Here is an 18,865-nt window from a genome sequence, read left to right on the forward strand (position 1 = left end):
AGCCAGAGCCCAGCTCACTCGCCTCACGTGAGGGGGTTGCAAACCACAGCTTCTGGGACTATGGACACTCCTGCTTTCTGGAAAAGCACTCACTCTGCTGTCAGGACTGGCTCTCTGCCTGGCATCCAGCCCAGGCTCTCCCATCTCCACACGGGAACCACTTGTGTCCAGTAGCCAGCCCCCTGCCCCCACCAGGGTTCCCCAGCAGCAGCATCTCAAGCCCGCCATGGAATCTGGGGGAGATGAACACCACAGGCAGACCACACCACACCGGCGTCCTGTAGGAAGGACCAGCGGGCTGGGTGCTTCTCCTGTCCTAGGCTCCCTGGGGGTCCCAGGCCCCCCAGTGGTTCCCATACACTCCAGCCTCCCTCCATCCCGCTCTCCCCAGCTGTGGTGCACACCCACCCTGCCCCACTTTAGTTACTAGTCTGAAGCTGATCCAAAAACCCTTTATTTACATTTTCTCTTAGACAAAAATATACAGATCTGCTGCCCTGTCGATTCCTCAGGCTCAGGGTCTTTACGGGAAGGTGGGGGGGGGGGGGGGCAGGCAGCCCCAAGGCTGTTCTTGTCCATCGAGGACTCCTGCTCATCTGGCTCTGGGGCGGGGCTTCCCTGAGATCAGCCCCAGGGCCCTGGGGTGGGGCTGGCATGAGGGGCAGGGGCTGGGAGGTGCTTGGACAGTCTGGCCAGCAGGACTGGTCGCACAAGTGGAGAGAACGTGGGCCAGAGCCATCGTCCCTGAGGGCACGACGCGGGTGCCTCAGGCTCCAGCACTGGGGGCCCTGCTGCGGGCCCCTGGGACAGACGCACATGGGCCTCTCACACGGGGCCAGGTGACTGTGGGGATAGGACTAGTCGCTGTGCTCGGTGAACCACCGGAGCACCTCGTCCTTGTTCTCGTTCACCCACTTGATGTTGGATTGGGTCTTCTCCAGGGCTTGCTCCAGAGCCCGCGTGCCGGAGCCAAAGCCTATGTCACTGTTGTCCGCCTGGAACTTCTCCAACTGCCAGGAAAAGGGAGAGTCTTAGCCACAGGCGGGGTCTTCACACAGCCCGGAGGAGAGGGCCGCCCGGCCTGCGTCCTCCCTTCCACATCAGCCCCCTCCCCAGCCCCAGCGGGGACCACGGTCTGTTCTCCAGGACAGGAGCCTGCGGCCAAGTCCTCATCTAGGGCAGCGGTGGGAGATGACAGCCCCGGGGCTAAATCTGGCTCCTCAAAGGGTTTGCCCTTCACTGATGCTTCTTCACGGAGTCGACCTCACTTTGAATTGAATTGCAATCTTGATCCCGTCCAGGTAGGAGAGGGGGACACATTAAACAGACACTGCAAGGACGCTACCCGCCACATTCAGAATGCGGCCCGTTCCAGACTACAAATGGCACAGTGGCTTCAACAAATAAATGGTATTTTTTTAAAAAAACAGATGTTACAGACTGAAAGATTATATTAGTACCAGAGGTTGTCCTCAGGGCAATTAGGCAAGAAACTGAAATAAAAGGAACCCAGGAAGGAGGAAGTGAAACTCTCTATTTGCAGATGACGTGATTGTGTATACACAAAACCCTAAGGGAGCCACAAAAAAACTATTAAAACTACTGTATTTGGCAAGATTGCAGGATCATAGAGCAAGATACAAAAATAAGTTGTATTTCTATACACTAGCAATGAAACATCTGAAAATGAATTTAAGAAAACTGTTCTGTTTCCATAGCAATGAAAACAATATAGTACTTAGGAATAAATTTGACAAAAGAACTGCTATATGGGTATGCTGAAAACTACAAAACATTGCTGAAAAAAATTAGGAAGGCCCAAATAAAAGGAGAAAAGACCCAAATAAACCTGTGTTAATAGATTGGAAGATTTAATATTATTAGCATGGCAATACTCCCCAAACCCATCTACAGATTCAATGCAATCTCTATCAAAAATTCCAAATGCCTTTTCTGCAGAAATTTGCAGAATGTGATCCTGAAATTCATAAAGAAATGGAAAGGACCAAGAATAGCCAGACAATCTTGTGAAAAAAAAAAAGCTGGAGGGCTCACACTCCCAATTTCAAAACTCACTACAAAGCTACAGTAATGAAGACAGTGTCCACTGGCAACGGGATAAACAGAGGGATCAAGGACATAGAAGTGGGCCCAGAAACCAATCCCCCCTTTATAATCAACTGACTTTCAACAAGGGCGCCAAGACCATACACTGGGGGAGAGAACAGTCTCTTCAAAACGGCACTGGGACAACTGGATGCCACCTGCAAGGGAAGGAGGCTGCACCCCTCCCTTCTCCACACACAAAAACTAAGTCAAAACTGATCAAAGTCCTGAATGCAAGAGCTACACTGACAAGACTCTCAGGAAAAGCGCGGGTGTGACTCTCCACGACCTTGGATCAGGCAACTGTTTCTGAGACATGACACCTAAAGCACCAGCACCAGCTGGACCTCCTCAAAATTGAAAACTTACGTGTATCTAAAGATACTATCAGGAGAGTAAAAAGACAATGCACAGAATGAGAGAAAATATTTGCAAATCACGGATCTAATAAGGGCGGAGTATTCAGAATATATAAAGATCTCTTACAACTCAACAATAAAAAGACAAATATCCCAATTAAGAAATGGGCGAAGGATTTGAACAGACATTTCTCCAAACAAGATACACAAATGACTAATAGGCACCTGCAAAGATGCTTAACATCATTAGTCATTAGGGAAATGCAACGCATAACCACGATGAGATACCACCTCCTGCCCACTGGGTTGACTATAATTCAAAAAGAAAGAAAATGAAAATAACAAAGAAATTGATTGGACCCCTCATACATTGCCGGTGGGAATGTAAATTGGTGCAGTCACTTTGGAAAACATTTTGGCAATGTTTCAAAAAGTTAAACTTAGAGTTACCAAATGACCCCAAAATTCCACTGCTAGGTGTATACCCAAGAGAAACCAAAACATATGTTCACTCAAGTATTTGTATGTGAATGTTCATAGCAGCGTTATTCATAATAGTCAAAAAGTAGAAACACGCTAACATCTACCTACTCATTAATGGATAAACAAAAGGTGGTACATCCATACGGGGGAATATTACTCAGCTGTAAAAAGGCATGAACCTGCCACAACGTGGAGGAATCTTGAAAACACTGTACTAAGCGAAAGAAGCCAGACACAAAAGGCCACATAGCATATGATTCCATTTCACGAGATATTCAGTATAGGCATGTCCACAGAGACAGAAAGTGGAGTAGAGGTTGCCAGGGGCCGGGGACAGGGGAAAGGGGAGTGACCGCTAATGGATATGGGGTTTCTTTTTGGGGTAATGAAAATATTCTAGAATTAGATAGTTGTGATGGTTGTACACCTTCAAAATATACTAAAAGGCACTTAAAATGGTGAATGTTATAATATATGAAATATATCTCAATTTAAGAAAATGACGGGGGGCCGGCCCCATGGCCGAGTGGTTAAGTTCTCATGCTCTGCTACAGTGGCCCAGGGTTTCTCTGTTTCGGATCCTGGGGGGGACATGGCATCACTCATCAGGCCATGTTGAGGCAGCATCCCACGTACTACAACTAGAAGGACCTTCAACTAAAATATAGAACTATATACTGGGGGGATTTGGGGAGAAAAAGCAGAAAGAAAAAAGAAAATGACAAATCAATCTAATGCAATAAGTTAACTTCGTTTGGCTTCTGATTGAAACATACGTGTCAACTGCAAAAAGAATTTTTTAAAAAAACAGCTTAGAGAATTTGAAAATGGCCTGAGTATAAGATGGGAGGAAGGAATTGTTGATTTTCTTGGGTTTGCTAATGACAGTGGGGTTACGTTTAAAAAGTTCCTTTGTTTGAGATATGACTGAAGTATTTACAGGTAAAATTACATGATATCAGTAATTTGCTTGAAAATCGTCCACCCGAAAAAGTGTTAGAAAATGTTGATAATTGTTCGGTCTGGGAATGGATCCATGGAGGGTCATTATATTATTCTCTTTACTTTTTGCCTACACAAAAATTCCAACGTGAATCTTTTTAATTGAATTGTCATCATGCAAAACGTCTGGACCTCCAGCCGCCCCTGTCAATGAGGAAGGCCTGGCAACACGGAGCCCAGGCTCCCCCGTGACCAGGTTTGGGGGAGCTGAATGGCGGCCCCTCTAGACTGGGGTGGCGCCCCAGAGCCCAGGGCTCCGTACCTGCTTCAGCTCATACTCGGTGGAGAAGCGTCGCGTCACTCCCCGGATGAGGTTGGAGAAGGAGAAGGACCCTCCACCGTAGCTGCAGGGCAGGGAGAGAGAGGGACCGTGAGGGGGCCGGGGACCAACGCTCAGTGATGGCAGGCAACACTGAGTCCACACAACTACGCTGTGACTGTCCCCGTCTTGTCGAGGAGATGAGATGACACGCCCAAGGAGACACGACCAGGGACCTGAATGCAGGTTGGGCTGCAGTGTCCCCGCTCCCATCTCTCCAGAGAACACTCCCACCGGCCTGATTCTTTCCCCCACGTGGGAAACAGATGGCATGGACCCGCCCTGTCTTCAGTTCCTGCCCCCCAGCCGACCTCCAGCTCTGCTAACTTCTGACCGCTCCTAGGCAGTGTCCACTGCCCCCAGCCCTGTGATGGCCCGTGCACACAGAGCACCCCGGGCCCCCCAGCCTGGGCACACACATCTCCCGCACGCTTCTGCAGACTCACTCCAGAAAGAGCTTCCTCCAGTTGCTCTGGATAAAGTCCCAGGCCAGAGTTTGCCCCACGACGTTGTTGGCAATGCTGATAATGGTGGAGGTGGCGTCCTGCTTCCGGATGAGGTCAGGGTTCAAGGTGTAACTCAGGTACCTGTGAAGGCAGGGTGCCATGTTAGTGACTACTTCCAAGGGCTGCCGTCGGACGACTGGAGAGAACCGAGGACGGCGAGGGCCCTGCCCTCCCCACACCCCTCCCCACATCCTCTCAATGTCCCTTCACAGAGGGGAGGGCTGAGGACTCCTTGGTCCTACCTCCCTCTTGTGGATGGGACACTGAGTTCCCTAAGCTGGGTCACTGGCTACGCCAGGTGTCGTGGCCGACACGACCTGGTGCCTGATAAATATCTGACGAGGAAGGAAGGAAGGAAGGAGCACTGGGCCTCGAGCCCTGCACCGTTTGGGCGTCCGCTCCTGTCTCTGACGCTGAGGGTGGCTCCTCTGTACTGGGGCCCAGCTGACGGCACATGAGGCACGCAGTGGGAGCAGGAGCCCTCGTCCACGGGCTTGGGGAGCCAGCTGGACGTCCAGAAGGACTCAGGTCCAGCTGCACCGGAGCCCTCGACAGACAGGGGGACTGAGCTGCTGTCAAGTAAAGGCTGAGAGGCTGCAGGAGGTAAAGCGCAGGACACGCACGCAGACCTGGCTCCCATCTCCACTCTCACTGAAGCGTGCGGACCTTGGGCGAGTTGCTTTGCTTCTCTGAGCCCCAGCGTCTTTCTAATGGGGAGAGTCCTGCCCCACCCGCAGGTTTGTAGGACCCCAGGAACGAGGTGTGGAGGCCTGGCTGGTGCCTGCTCCTCCACAGCGGGCCCCTGATCCCGGGACGAGGGGACTCCCCTGCCCGCTCGGTCCTCACCTGTTGAGGATCCAGACCTGGGTGCTGCAGGCCAGGCCTGTGCGGAGCTTGTCAGCCTCGTTGACCAGCGTGGCGTTTCGGAACTGCTCCCAGGCGAAGTCCCACTCCCTCTCGCCACCCTGGGCGATGGCTTTGCAGTAGACAGTGGAGCGCAGGTTGGGGTGGATCCTGGCATGGGGGTGGGGGCGTCAGGGCTGGAGCAGCAGCGGGGAGGGTGGGGAGGGGCTGGGGAGGACAGGGTGTGGGCTTGAGGCACAGAGGAAGGTTGAGGGGACACACTCACGGGTTATTATCGGGGTCTCCCATCCACTGGGCGAAAAGGTTTGAGACCAGATCCTCACACGCAGAAAGCCCGTTGGAGCAGGCGGTGTTGATGGCATTAATCTCGTTGTACCTGCCCAGAGGCGACAGGTGGTCAGCATGCCTGGCCCCGACTCTGGCAAAGGGCCCCCTGCAGACACAGCTCCTGGCAGGGCGTGGGGCTGGGGCTCTGTCTACGCTGCAGCCCATCAGGCCCTCTGGGGTCCCCCGATTTGCTTTCGGCCTTGGGCCCCAGCTTCCTTGGTCCCAAAGGGAGCCCGGGGACACAGAGGGGCCCCGACAGGCTCCAGCCCCAGCTTCAACACCTACAGTCTGAATGACCAAGCCGGTGAGGGGACCTCGGAGTTTCCAGTCTGGTCCTTTGTACAAAGGGGCCAGATGGGCCCAGGGGCCCCACAGAGCCTCAGGCTGGGAAATCTCCCTGGTGGGGGTGTCTCCCTGCAGGTGGCCCCGGTCTGGCCAGGAGTCAGGAGCTCCAGGGGAGGACCCTGCCAGGGTGGCTGGGCCACCCGTGCCCTCCAGACCAGGAGAGGTCATACTCACTGGTCCATCAGGGTTTCTGGGCGCTGAGTCCAGTTGCTGGTGGTGGCCTGGAAATACTCGAAGAGGGGTTTGACCTGCTTCTGCAGGTATTTCTGGGGAAAAGAAAACATAAACAGCTTCAAGTGGGGCCTGACCTGCCTGGACCCCACACAGCTTCTGACGTGGTCGGGCCCGTGGAGCCGCGGCTGATGGCTGCAGAAGCAAAGAGGCCAGAGATTCCGGCCTCACAAGGCCAGGCGTGCCCGCAGGAGCCAGCCCTCGGCCAGGATTCGGATGACTGCCCCGAGGTTCTTTCTCCCCAAAGCCTCTGTCCGTTCTAACACCCCACGTCCACGTGTCACCATTCTTACTGTAGCGTGGGACCCACCCACCCCCCTCACCCTCCCATCCTCCCCACACCCCGCCGTCTGATCATATCATCATACATATTCCGCAAAACACAGAAAAGCATGGGCAGAGGATAAGACCGCCCGGAGCTCACCAAAACGATGATTTCCGAGTTAGGGAGTCCACCCCTTCGTTTCTCTGCTCTACCTGGCACGTCTACAATGCTGCCCGCTGCTCTTTTTACCTCGCGTTGTACCGTAAGCCCCACCCACGTTATTAAGATCCTTTGCGACGGGCTTCCACACAGTAGATGGTCATGTGTGCCAACGGGAAGCCACTTCCGTTTGACAAAGGAGCAAACCCCGAAGAACCAAGAGAACAGAAAGGGATGGACAGCGGATGAGAGGCTGCACAGTGTGAGAGCAGAGGGCGCAGAGCAGGAGACGAGGGGGAGGGCGGAGTGGGCCCATCCCGGGGATGGGACGGGAGCAAGACTCGTGGGGACAAGGTCAGAATTAGAGGGACGGGTCAGCAGGACAGGAGTGATGCAGGGCTGCAAACAGGGTGTTGGAGCCTCAGTCCGTAGAAGGATTAACTAAGCCCTGAGTCCCCCTTCTCTTCATGCAGCAGGCAGCCCCGCCCCTATCTCAGGTCAGGCTGAGCAGATGGCTAAGAACTGGGGTCCCCAGACACGTGGGAGGGTCGTTGGGCTGCAGAGAGGGCCAGAGGGGAAAGCTCACATAGGAAAGGGGTGCCCAGTTTCCTTCCCCACTCCTCTCCCAGAGTGTGAGCACCACCAGCCCAATCACAGGACAGAGGTCCACCCTCTGCAGATGCAGTGCTCTCAAGGGAAAACACTGACAGATACGCTTTTTTTTTCTTTTGCTGGGGAAGATTGGCCCTGAGCTAACATCTGTTGCTAATCTTCCTTTCATTTGTTTTTTCATTTCCTCCCCAAAGGCCCAGCACATAGTTGTATATCTTAGTTGTAAGTCTTTCTAGATCTTCCTTGTGAGCCACCACCACAGCAAGGCTACTGACAGACGGGTGGTGTGGTTCTGTGACCAGGAATCAAACCTGGGCTCCTGAGGCAGTGAGAGCACCAAACTTTAACCGCTAGACCATGGGGCTGACTCTCACAGACACTAATTTTGAGGGTCCTCATGAGGAGGGACTTGGCCACCCCATCCCCCCACAGCAAGACCCCCATCGAGAAACTCCCCTCCCCACGGGGCTTCCAATTCCTCTTTCCTGCCACACGCTCACATCCCAAGGGGCAGCTCAGCCTCCCACTTGAAAGGAGACCAAACACACAGGAGAAAAGGAAAACCAGGTAAACGCCCCGGGACTTCAGAGATGTTGCAGAGGACGCGGGAGCCGGGGCCAGCACCTGGATTTGAAAAGAGGATCCAAGAAGTGCAAACGGTCTGTCAGGAGGGGTGGCGAGCTGGGCTGAGGGCGCGCCCCCCAGGGCAGAACAAAACGTCAACAAGCTGGAAATGGAAGGACAAGAAGCCTGGAGGACCAGCGTGAGAGCAGGAGGATGGAGGACCAGGACCAGAGAGAGAGACCCGAGACAAAGGAGGGGAAGAGAGTGTGAAGGAGCCACGGAAACGTCGTGACTGAAGAGCAGGCGGCTGAGAAACGCCCAATGTCGGCCGCCCAGGTGGGAGCAGAGCCCACTGCCTCCAGGAGGGGACGGCCCCATTCAAGGAACGGAAATGAGAATGTCTCCGGGCTTCGCAGCAGCAACACCAGAGGCTCGACGTGGGTGGAGCAGGACCTGAACTTTCTGAGGATAATTTCCAACCCGGAACCTTCTAAACCCAGGAAAACTGTCAATCCAGTGGGAAGGGAGAAGAAGTTTCAGACAAGCGACCTCAGCAAGCCCACCTCTCACGAGCCTTTCCCAGGAACTCCTGGGGGACGTGCGCCCCAGGAAGGGGGAAAATCGAGGAAGAAGTCACGGATTCAGGAAAGAGGAGAGGCAACTTGGGAAAGCCTCCCAGCATGGAGCCGAATAGAAAGTTCTGGAAAGTTCTAGAAGGGAGCTAGGGACAGAGGGCTCCAGGAGGGATCCCTCCAGGAAAAAGCAAAGGGATGCGACATCTGATACCTTCGCACAAGATGTGTGAAGAAGGAAACATGACCCTAGTCCTCATAAGGCTCAGCAGAGGAGGATCTGTAAACAACCACAACGAATGAAGGCTGATTACCGCTTTCACAAACGTCGTGACTTAGCTGCATCAGGAGGATGGGGTGGATGCGAGGAAGGCAGGTAAATGAGTTAGAAAGAGTTAAACCTCACTCCCATCATACTTCATCTACCATACTAGGAAGTTAATAAGTAATGTGAAAATAGTCTAAGAAAACATGATCTCAAGTGTGATCTCCAGGATATTCCATCAGACGGATGTGCTAGTTTCCTTAACCAACCGCAGCTGTTGGACATTCGTGTGTTTCTGTTTCTTTGTGTTTTATAAACAGCACTGCCGTGGACATCCTCGTGGGTCTGGCTCCATCCAGAGCAGGCGAGTTTTCCTGGGCCCCTGGCACGGGCTCACCCCTGCCTCTCTGCGTTAAGGCGCCTCCACCCCCTCACCTGGGCCTCACCTCCCAGGGGCTGCTCTGGGCTGAAGACGGAGCCCAAGGCCACGGCTGGAGAAGGCCAGGCCACCGCCCCAGCCCAGCCCATGTCCCGTGCCTCCTGAAAGTGCTCATTCCCCATCTGCCAGCTGAAAGTCTGTGTCCTCCTCGCCCCACCCCCCTACCCTCATCCCTTCCTCCCCTACTCCCCTTCTGGAGCCCGCGCCCTCCAGCCCTCTGTCCCTCTTGCCCCTCCACCATGAGCCAAGCTGCCCTCAACAAAGGACTGAGTGTGGTGCCCCCACCCCGGCGAGATTTGCACCAGCTCCCTCGCCGCCACTGCAGAGCTGCCCCGTGGCCACCACTGACCTGCATGGGGCCGTAGACCTCGGTGCGGTCGAACATGAGCTGGAAGTAGCTCAGGCTGCTCAGGGCCGCCTGCCAGGGGATGTACTCTGTCTCTCCGCTCAGGAAGAGGGTGTTGTTTAGCGCCAGGGTGACAGGGACCTTTTGGGCACTGGGGACAAACAGAGTCAGCAGCCCCGCCCAGTCCAGCCCCACCAAGGGAACCCCAGCCCCGTCCTGGAGCTGAGTCCCTGAGCCCCAAGCGAGCAGCTTCAGCGGTCATGGGGTGCGGGGCTTGGGGGGGGCCGTGGATGCTGTGGGTACCACCAACCAGGCCAGCCCAGACCCTGCCCTCACCTACCGCCAGTCACCTTCAGTAAGGAAACTGAGGCTCAGCGAGGTGAAGAGACTGCCTAACGCCACACCGCCCGTAAGAGACAGAGCTGAGATTCCAAAGGACCCAAAGGCCCTGCTCTTTACTCTGCCCGCCTCTCCTCCGAGGGGCTCAGGCCTCGGGCCTCCCTCCTCCCCCTCCTCAGGCCGCCTGTGCACATTTGTTCACAAATGCCCACGTCTATGGGTGACATCACTCCTGTCAAAGAACTTAGCACCTCTCGGGAACACAGTAGGCACTCAATAAATGTTTGCATATCCATGCTGCATCTCTCCCGTCCTGTCCTACCCAGAGTGTTAGGACTTAGCACGGCGGCCTGGCACTCAAGTGGCCCTCAGGCAGAGCCTGCTGCCCTGGAGGACATGTGGTTTGGAACCAGACAGGCCGGTGTCCTGCTGTCATGGGCCCCAGGACCTCAGGTGAGTACTCGGACTCTGGGACTCAGCTCCCTTACTGGGAAGGTGGGCTGGAACACTAACAGTCTCGGGGCGAAGGGCCGAGGAGGCTGGAGCTTGGGGAGCCGCTGCATGGTGCCTGGCCCACGGGAAGACCGACAGGAGGGGGCCCTCACTCTGGCTGATGTCACCAGGCCCTCCACTGCTGAGCCAGGCGGCGCCCAGGAGGAAGGGGGCTCTCACCTGGCCAGGTTGAAGGCATCGTAGATGACCTGCGCACGATTGATGACGGGGATGGCCTAGGAGGGCAAGAGAGCACGTGACTGCAGGGTGGCGGTGGGGGCAGGACCTGCCATCTGGTGTCATCCTGGAGCTGGGTTCAGGCAGGGGACAGGATGGGGTGGTGACACCCACCGAAGGGTTTGTCTGCAGCTGAGTCTGAATCTTCCTCCAGTTGTCCTCGTCGTAGTTCACCTGGTAATAGCCCGTCACGTTGAGGTTCAGCAGGACCCACTCGTCCGCTGTGGTTCTGAACAGCTCGCTCTGGTCTGCGGGAGAGTCAGAGCTGGGGCGGCTGCTCAGGAGGCCCAGGTGGGTCCTCGGGCCTCCTCTCTCTGGGCCTGGCCAAGGCAGCCTCCTCTGCAGCCTGGCGCCCAATGGCCCTGGGCCCCGGTGATGCCGAGGAGAGGGGCGGAGGGTGTGGGGCTCGGCTGCCAGGCCCACCTGCCTCTGGCTGGCCGGGGCCCTCAGACAGACCACAGGCTGGCTCAGAACCTCAGTGCCCGCCCGCCTCCCACGGGCCGGAAGGTGACAGCTGCCTGGACACCTCTATCGGCACAGCCTGGTCCCCTGAGAATCCCCTCCCCGCTGCCCCTCCTCCTCCTCCCTCTCTCTCTCTGTCTTTCTGTCCGTCTCTCTGTCTCTGCCTCTCTCAATCTCTCTCTGTCTCTATCTCTCTCTCTGTCTCTGACTCTCTCAATCTCTCTCTTCCTGTCTCTCTCTGTCTCTCCCTTCTTGTATCAGCTCTGTCACACCCCAGTGGCCGAGCGGGAAGCCCAGGGAAAGCCCCCTGTCCCGTCAGCCCCTGCCCGCTCATCTCGTCCTTCCATCGGCCCTCAGCACTCACCCTCATGGCCTCCTTCCCTCCTTTCTCCTGGCTGCCAGAGGGGAGCCTGCCACCCCTGCAGGTCAGACCTAATCGTTTGCCCACCTCCCGCCTGGCCAGCTTCCCTGGCCTGAGGACACAGCCCCTGTGGCCTGCAGCCTGCAGGGACCTCGGGCGCCAGCTTCCCATGGAGGGTGCACCTCTGCCCAGGCCCCCTCAGTCCATGCTCTCTCCCACCTCATTCCCCTGCAGTTGCCATTTCTTCTGCCTGGGGTGCTTTTCTCTGCCACCATTAGTCTGGATGACTCTGGCTCTTCCCCTGAGACTCAGCTCGCCTCCTCCAGGAAGCCTTCCTTGAACTCTCCGTGGAGTAGACTCTCCCCACTCCAGCTCCCTGCCACGGCGCCCCATAGCCCAGAGGCCTCACAGAGCTCCGGAAAGCACTCTGCCCAGATCTGGAAAGTTTCAGCTGCCCCTTCCCTCCATCAGCAGCCTCGGCCTGACAGAGGACGAGCCGCTCTGACCTCGGGTTCCTCAGTGCCTGGGCTCAGGGCTGCTCACACTCTGTGCTGGGCACTGATTAAACAGTTCCCGTGGATGCTCACCTTTAATCCTCACACAACTCCATGGGGTAGATATTATGCTCAGCCCCATTTTATAGATGAGGAAATGGACATCAGAGAGGGATGGTAACTTGCCCAGGGTCACACAGCTGGGCAGCAGCAGAGTAGAGGTTACACCCAAAGAAGTCGGCTCCATTTGTTGAATGAAACCATGAAGGAAGGCCTGGCTGAGGCCCGCCCCGACGCCCAGAACATGGGCCAGGAGCTGGGAGGGGGTGGTGGCTGCTGTGCACTAGGGCGGGGCTGGCTTACTTTGGGCTTCGCCCTGCAGCCAGTATTCCTTCTGCTGTGCACCATTTCTGATGGATGAGATGGGAACAATCCACAGGTAGCTGCAACGAGAGAGCCACAGGCCAGCTGGTGGGAGACGGCCGCTCATGGCCACCGCCAGCAGATGGCATGCCTGCCCGGGCTCACAGAGTCTGCCTGACTCCAGCACCGGGGGCCAGTCCTCTCGGCCCCAGAGGGAGAGCCCGCCTGCAGTCCCCGGGCTGGGACCGCAGCAGGCCAGGCCCTGGCGTGGTCGGGGGCCCAGAGCCACTGCCCCTCCGAACACTGGCTAGGACACCTGCTCAGTGACCCCATCTGCTCACTTGAACTCTGAGGGGCGGGTGACGTTGGAGTCAGGGTCAAGGAGGAAGTGCTGCTGGGAGATGTCCCCTGTCTTGGTGTCCACGGTGATGAGGGGGAAGCCCATCTGCAGGATCCAGCGGTCCATGATGGTGCGCACAGTGGCAGGCAGCCTGATGGCGGTCTGGTTGTCCACAGCCTGGGCAGAAGAGATGGGCGGCCCTCAGTGGACCGCCTGCCCCCCGCCCCGCCCCACCCAGGGCCACCCTGCAGCCCCTGGCCTCCCCCGACTGCTGCCCTCTGCTGGGAGGCAGTGGAGGAACATGGGGCCGAGGGCAGGAGCCGAGAGCGTCCCAGCCTCCGGTTCATCCCATACTGATGAAACAAATCCATGGGTGCCCATCCTGGGCCCCGACCTGAGGTGGGTGCGTGTTGGGAGGGGCACCCGGGCTGCCCAGGTTCAGCCTCAACAACCCTGGGGAGAGGAGACGGAGGGGAGGGAAACCAGTGTCCTTGTCACAGGCCGGCGGGGGGGTGGTGCCACCGTGGTGTGAGGAAATTGCTCCCAGGCGGGCTCTGGGGACAGGCCTGGGGGGGCGTTACTGTCTTCTCTCAGCTTTTCCCACCCACGTGCATTGCTTTCGTAATAGCAACAAAAAGCCAAGGACATGTGTCAGTAACTGAGAAAGTGAAACGCTCAGAACAGGGCAAGAGAGAGGGAGCAGAGCAGGGCAGGGGGACACGCTGAGGGTGGGGGGCTCCGGGGCTGCAGAGACAGGGCTCAGGGACAGAGGCAGGGCGGGGGTGCTGCAGGGGCGCCTGGCATGGAGGAGGGCTCAGCTCTGGGGAGGAGGGAGCAGGAAACCAGGGCAGAGCAAGGAAGACAGAGGCCCTGGAGGGAGCACAAGGCAGTGAGTGCCCCCTGTCAGCCGGCTGGGGGAGGTGGCGTGGGCACCAGGCTCAGGGCAGATGCAAGCTGGGCTGGAGACCGGCCAGGAGGGCACTGGAGCCCAGCTGTGACTCTGTGACGAGGCCCTGGGTCCCCCTCCCTGGTCAGACTGGCCGTGGAGCCTGAGCATCTGGGACTGGAGGGACCGTGCCAGCAGTGGGGGAGAGCTGGGGAGGAGGCCTGGGGCCCAGGGTTCTGGGGGTCAGTGGGGCTGAGGAGGGCCACAGAGAAGGGGCGGGGACAGCCGTGAGGGAGCGGAGATGCCGGGAGATGGAGGCGCAGACCCCAGCCCCAGGAGAGGCGGGGAGGGAAGGCAGGAGGCTGGAGGCGGGCAGAGGGTGTGCCCACCGACAAGGAACGCTGGGGTGTCAGGGCAGAGGAACACAAGGTGGGCCGGGAGGAGGGTGAGAGCTTGCTGAGGGTGCTGGACTGTGCAAGGTCTTGCCCGGGAGGAGCCAGTCCGGGCACAGGGCAGCCGCAGTGCTGCTGAGGACGGATGGGCTCCCAGGGTCCTGGCAGAGGAAGGCTCGGCACGTTCCCACCTCTGTGCTGGGGCCTCCGCGGCCCCTTCTGAGCTCCCGCAGCAGGAGGAGGCTGCCTGCCCAGGCCCTGAGCCCCAGCCTCCCACACCCCTTCAAGGAGCCCTCGCGGCACCCAGTTTACAGAGAAGCACCCAAGCTCCCACCACCAGCCTGGCTGGTGAGCAGCGGAGCTGGGCTGTGATGCACCAGCCACCCTGAGACCTCGGTGTCTCAGGGCCCAGCACGCAGCTCAGGGCGCGCCGGTACCCACCTTCTGCAGGTGCTCCCACAGGTCCAGGTAGGTGGTGCTCTGGTAGGAGAAGGCGTGCAGGTAGGACTGTGGGGAGACGGGACATGGTGAGGGCTGGCTGCGCCCCGGTGCTGCACTCAACCTCCATGGCAGGGGCTCCGGGACAAGGGTTGGGGCCGGAGGAAGCCCCCCTCCAGGGCTGGCCAGGGGCTACTCACCGCCAGGCCCTTCTTGAACAGCTCCTCAGTCAGGAAGTCGGACAGCATCCTGAGGACCGAGGCTCCCTGGGGGAGAGGCGGCTCAGAGGGCTGTGCTGAGCGAGCAGAGCCCTGTGCCCCCATCGTGCCAGCACAGATGCTCCTCCGCGGGGGGAGTCCCTCCTCCCTCCCCACACCCCCACTGTCTCAGGACCAGCACCAAGGCTGGGCAGCACCTTGTTGTAGGCGATGGAGTCGAACATCTCGCTGATCTGTGCCGGCGTGTTGACCTCATCAGCAGGGGTCGTCAGCGGGTGGGAGGAGGCCAGCGCATCCACGGCCATCACAGGGTACACGTCGTTCACCACGATGAGGTCTTTCTGCAGATCCCCGCACCCATCAGGGGACAGGCCGGGAGGGGGTGACCCGAGCTTCCCCCGCCCTCCCAGACCCCACAGACTCACCAGATTCCAGGTGGGCTCTGCGTAGTCAGCACCCAGGTACTCCACATAAGAGGCAAAGCCCTCGTTCAGCCACAGGTCGTTCCACCAGGCCACGGTCACCAGGTTCCCAAACCACTGCAGGGGAGGGAGGTCAGCCGGCCAGCCGCTCTGGCCTTGTGGTCACTAACAGTGCCCAGAGCTGCCATTCACTGTGGGCCCCTACGAGCCAGGCACGGGCTCAGGACTTCCCCGACGTCAGGGTGACTCCTCCCTGCTCCGATGGCCAGTGGGCCCTCCTCCCTTCTCAGCGGCCAAGGGCAGAGCTGGGACTGCGCCCTCTCCTCCCAGAGCCCCTCAGTGTCCTCCTCTGCCCTCCGCACGATGGGGCGGCTACCTGATGGGCCAGCTCGTGAGCAATCACGGTGACCACGCGCTCCTTGTTGCTGCTAGAGGAGGAGAGCGGGTCGAACAGCAGAGAATTCTCCCGGTAGGTCACCAGCCCCCAGTTCTCCATGGCGCCGGCGTTGAAGTCAGGCAAGGCAATCTGGTCTGGGGAGACCGGCCGTTGGCAGCGTGGCCTCTGGGTCTGGAGCCCCATCCACCACCCCCCGGTGCACAGGCCCCTCACTACCGGATTTGTCAAGTGGGTAGGGTGTGTCATAATGTCCAGCGAAGAAGCTTAGGATGGGGCCTGTCACATTCAGGGCATAGCTGCCGTGGCCCTCTGCAGTGGCGCTCGGCCGAGCCCAGATCCGGATCTGCAAAGAGGATGGATGTGGCTCAGGGCCCCTCTACAGTCCTGGTGCAGATGGCCCGAGTCCCGGGGCCCTGCAGGCTGGCGGGGGCACCAACTAGGTTAAACTGGGAGGCCTGGTCAGCAGAGGAGAGGCTGGGGGCCTCTGAGGGGCTCTGAGTCCTAGGGAGGAGCCTTTGGGGAGTCACAAGGGTCAGAGCCACCATCGTCTGGTGGCCGTGAGCTGGGAACACCCGTCACGAGTTGGGACCCATTTTTCAGAGGCAGAGACTGAGGGTCAGAGAGCTTAAGACTTTGCCGAGATCCCTACCCTCAGAGCTGGCATTGCATCCTGGCATTGAACACCTCAGGCGCTAGGACAGGGCTGAGGATCAACAGGAATGCCCCTCAGGCCAGGACCATGCCATCCGGGGAAGGACGGGATGGCCCAGCTCCGTACCAGGACATCATCGGGTGACTTCGACTCCACATACGTGAACTCGCTCACGATGAAGGCCAGCAGGTATGTGGACATTACAGGTGTGCTCTCAAACTCGGTGATGCTCCAGTTGGGGTCTTCAGAAAGTGGGACACTGGGACCTGGGCATGGAGAATCCAAATAGCTGAGGACGCACAGCCCCCGCCCGGCACTCCAGCCCAGGTCCCTGCTTCCCAAGGCCGTGAGGCCCCGGACAGCCCCGCTCACCTCTGGGCTGCATGTTGGACAGGGCCGTGAGGTCTCTGGGGTGGATGAGGGTGATGTTAAAGCTGGCCTTCATGGATGGCTCGTCAAAGCACGGGAAAGACTTCCGGGCATCTGGAGCCTGCATCTGTGTCGTGGCCAGCACCCTGCCCAAACCACGGTGTTAGAGGCTGTGCCGGCAGAAGGCCTGCACCCCATGGGGGTGGGGGGGAGAAGGGGGGCTTTAGGGTGTTGCTGGGCATGCAGAGGAAGGGGTGCACAGCAGGCTGTTCCGGCCTAACCCTGCCCCCCCGCCACAGCTTCTGGCCAGGCACACCCGCTGACTATGGGGGCTCAGAGCTCCTCTGGACTCAGGATCAAAGTCCTGGCAGGCTCCATCCCCGTATTAGCTGGGAGACCTTGGGCAAATTTCTCTCCTCTGAGCCTGCAGAGGGAGGGATGGGCCCGCCTAGGGCTCCAGAAGGTTCAAAGGCCTGCAATCCAAGCCCTTCCTTGGCCCTCAGGCACCGACTCTGCCTCCACATCTCGGATCTGCCCCCGCCAGGCCGGCCCCTCCACTTACTTCCTGACATCGCCATCCATGTACTCGCTGCGGTAGAAGCCTGCCAGGTCATCAGCCAGCTCCCCCTGAAACTTTGTGTCCATCTCGTACAGGCTGCCCGCCTCCAGTGGGCCCTTGAGGTGCACCACCAGGTACTGGGTGAGCTCCACCAGCTCAGTTCTGTCGATGTCGGGGGCCTGGGCGCCACCCACACCCCGCAGGACCACCCTGTGCTCCTCGGTGGTGGTGTAGTTGAGCTGCTTGCTGTGGATGATGATGACGTCGGTGGGCTCCTTGCAGGTGAAGCGGACAGTGCTGGAGCCCGTGAAGATGTACAGGCCCTGCTCATTAGGGGTGAGGTAGGGCCTCAGGGTGACGTTGTAGGACTCTGGCACCAGCGTCGGGGGTAGGCGGTATCGGTTCCATGGCTGGCTTTGGTCCAAGGTGGTGGCCGCGGTGGTGCTGGGGCTCGTGGGGGGGCTGGTGCTGGCCGCAGTGGAGCTGGCAGCATTCTTGTTCTTCTCCTGGGTGTACACCACAGACAGAGCAACGATGGTGCACACGGCCGCCACGCACAGGACGATGCCCAGGATGCCCAGGGTCTTGGAAATGTAGAAGCCCTTGGCCATGGCTGGGAGAGGGAGCTTGGGGAGGCTGAGGGCAGGTGGGGACCAGAGCCACCTTGGGCCAGGCTTATATCCCCAAGGGGGAGGAGCCCCACTGCCTGAAGGCTGGGCAAAAATTAACCAGGGCTCAGACAGGCGAAGGTCACTGGACTGGGCAGGGGCACGCTCTGCCCCGGCTCAGGAGCAGAGATCAGGGAACAGCTTGTGGACTGCGGCTCAGGGCTGCCTGCTGGGAGCAAATGGTGTCTGGTTACAGGCTGCTGGCTGCCCAGGGGTCTGCCCCAGTGCAGAAGGGCAGGGAGCAGGCTTCAGGCTCAGCAGGTAGAGGGAGTGGCCAGGTGGCTTTGGTCAGCCTGCCAGCCAAGGCAGTGGGGACAGAGGCAGGAAGACCTAGGTTAGAGTCAGGGAAGCACTTCCCAGGAGCTCGAGGGGAAAGATGCAATGACCAGGAGAGTCGTCGTGTGGCTTGGTCAGGAGCACACTGGGCAGCCCGTGGTGGGAGCCTGGAAGGATGCCCGGGCTGCTCAGCGATGCGGCCCTTGTATCTCCCGGAGGAGGGAGTCCCCCCTCCAGCTTCCCCTCCCTTTCCCTCCCTGCCAGAACTTTTCCCTCAATTATCAGCTCACTGAGTCGGAAAAAACAAGTTGTTTCTCCTTTTTTTGTTTCAGAGAGGAGGCTGGGGGAGGATTAACCTCTTCCCAGTCGAGACCTCGGGCTGATAACTTTACCTTTCTGAGACCTCTCTCCTCATCAATAAATAGCAGTATTCCCCTCTCATGTGTGTTCAAAAGATCGAATGAGAAAACATGAAATGCCACACAGCAGAAACGAACAATCGGTCCCTTCTTTCTCAGAGCTCAGCCTTTGCCTCTTTTCCGATTGTGGTAGAAATGAAGACACTGTGTAACGTAGTCAGTAAAATCCGTCCTCACAGGAGAACGATGCTCATCGTCACCCTTGCCATCCAGCAGCCCAGTTTCCAAGGACTTGACCTGTCCTGACCCTCACCCATATCCAAGTCCCTGTCCCCTGATCTGGCCATGTCCTCGGGCAAAGCCACTCCACTGTTTAT

At 58.4% G+C, this 18,865-nt stretch overlaps 1 protein-coding gene across 1 annotated transcript; it reads right to left on the reverse strand.

Moving 5' to 3' along the window:
- Positions 1 to 438: 438 nt before the first annotated feature.
- On the reverse strand, positions 439 to 18,027 carry ANPEP (alanyl aminopeptidase, membrane). The gene is made up of 20 exons (XM_008510643.2): positions 17,189 to 18,027; positions 16,630 to 16,772; positions 16,384 to 16,523; positions 15,822 to 15,948; positions 15,585 to 15,739; positions 15,212 to 15,325; positions 14,984 to 15,127; positions 14,769 to 14,834; positions 14,572 to 14,637; positions 12,854 to 13,029; positions 12,513 to 12,592; positions 10,947 to 11,080; positions 10,776 to 10,831; positions 9,768 to 9,915; positions 6,486 to 6,577; positions 5,905 to 6,015; positions 5,622 to 5,789; positions 4,716 to 4,856; positions 4,213 to 4,294; positions 439 to 1,010 (listed from the first exon to the last, which is right to left on the reverse strand). Exons 1-20 carry the CDS (start codon positions 17,794 to 17,796, stop codon positions 858 to 860), a joined length of 2,904 nt encoding a protein of 967 aa, XP_008508865.2. The 5' UTR covers positions 17,797 to 18,027; the 3' UTR covers positions 439 to 857.
- Positions 18,028 to 18,865: the final 838 nt, after the last annotated feature.

Source organism: Equus przewalskii, unplaced genomic scaffold (assembly GCF_037783145.1).
Source record: "Equus przewalskii isolate Varuska unplaced genomic scaffold, EquPr2 contig_11810, whole genome shotgun sequence".
NCBI lineage: Eukaryota > Metazoa > Chordata > Mammalia > Perissodactyla > Equidae > Equus > Equus przewalskii.

Coding starts and splice junctions, on each gene's coding strand:
- ANPEP (XM_008510643.2), bottom strand. CDS start 17,796: ATGGCCAAGGGCTTCTACATTTCCAAGACCCTGGGCATCCTGGGCATC. Junction 16,524..16,629: donor GTCCAACATGCAGCCCAGAG/GTGAGCGGGGCT, acceptor CTCCATGCCCAG/GTCCCAGTGTCCCACTTTCT. Junction 14,835..14,983: donor ACTCCATCGCCTACAACAAG/GTGCTGCCCAGC, acceptor CCTCTCCCCCAG/GGAGCCTCGGTCCTCAGGAT.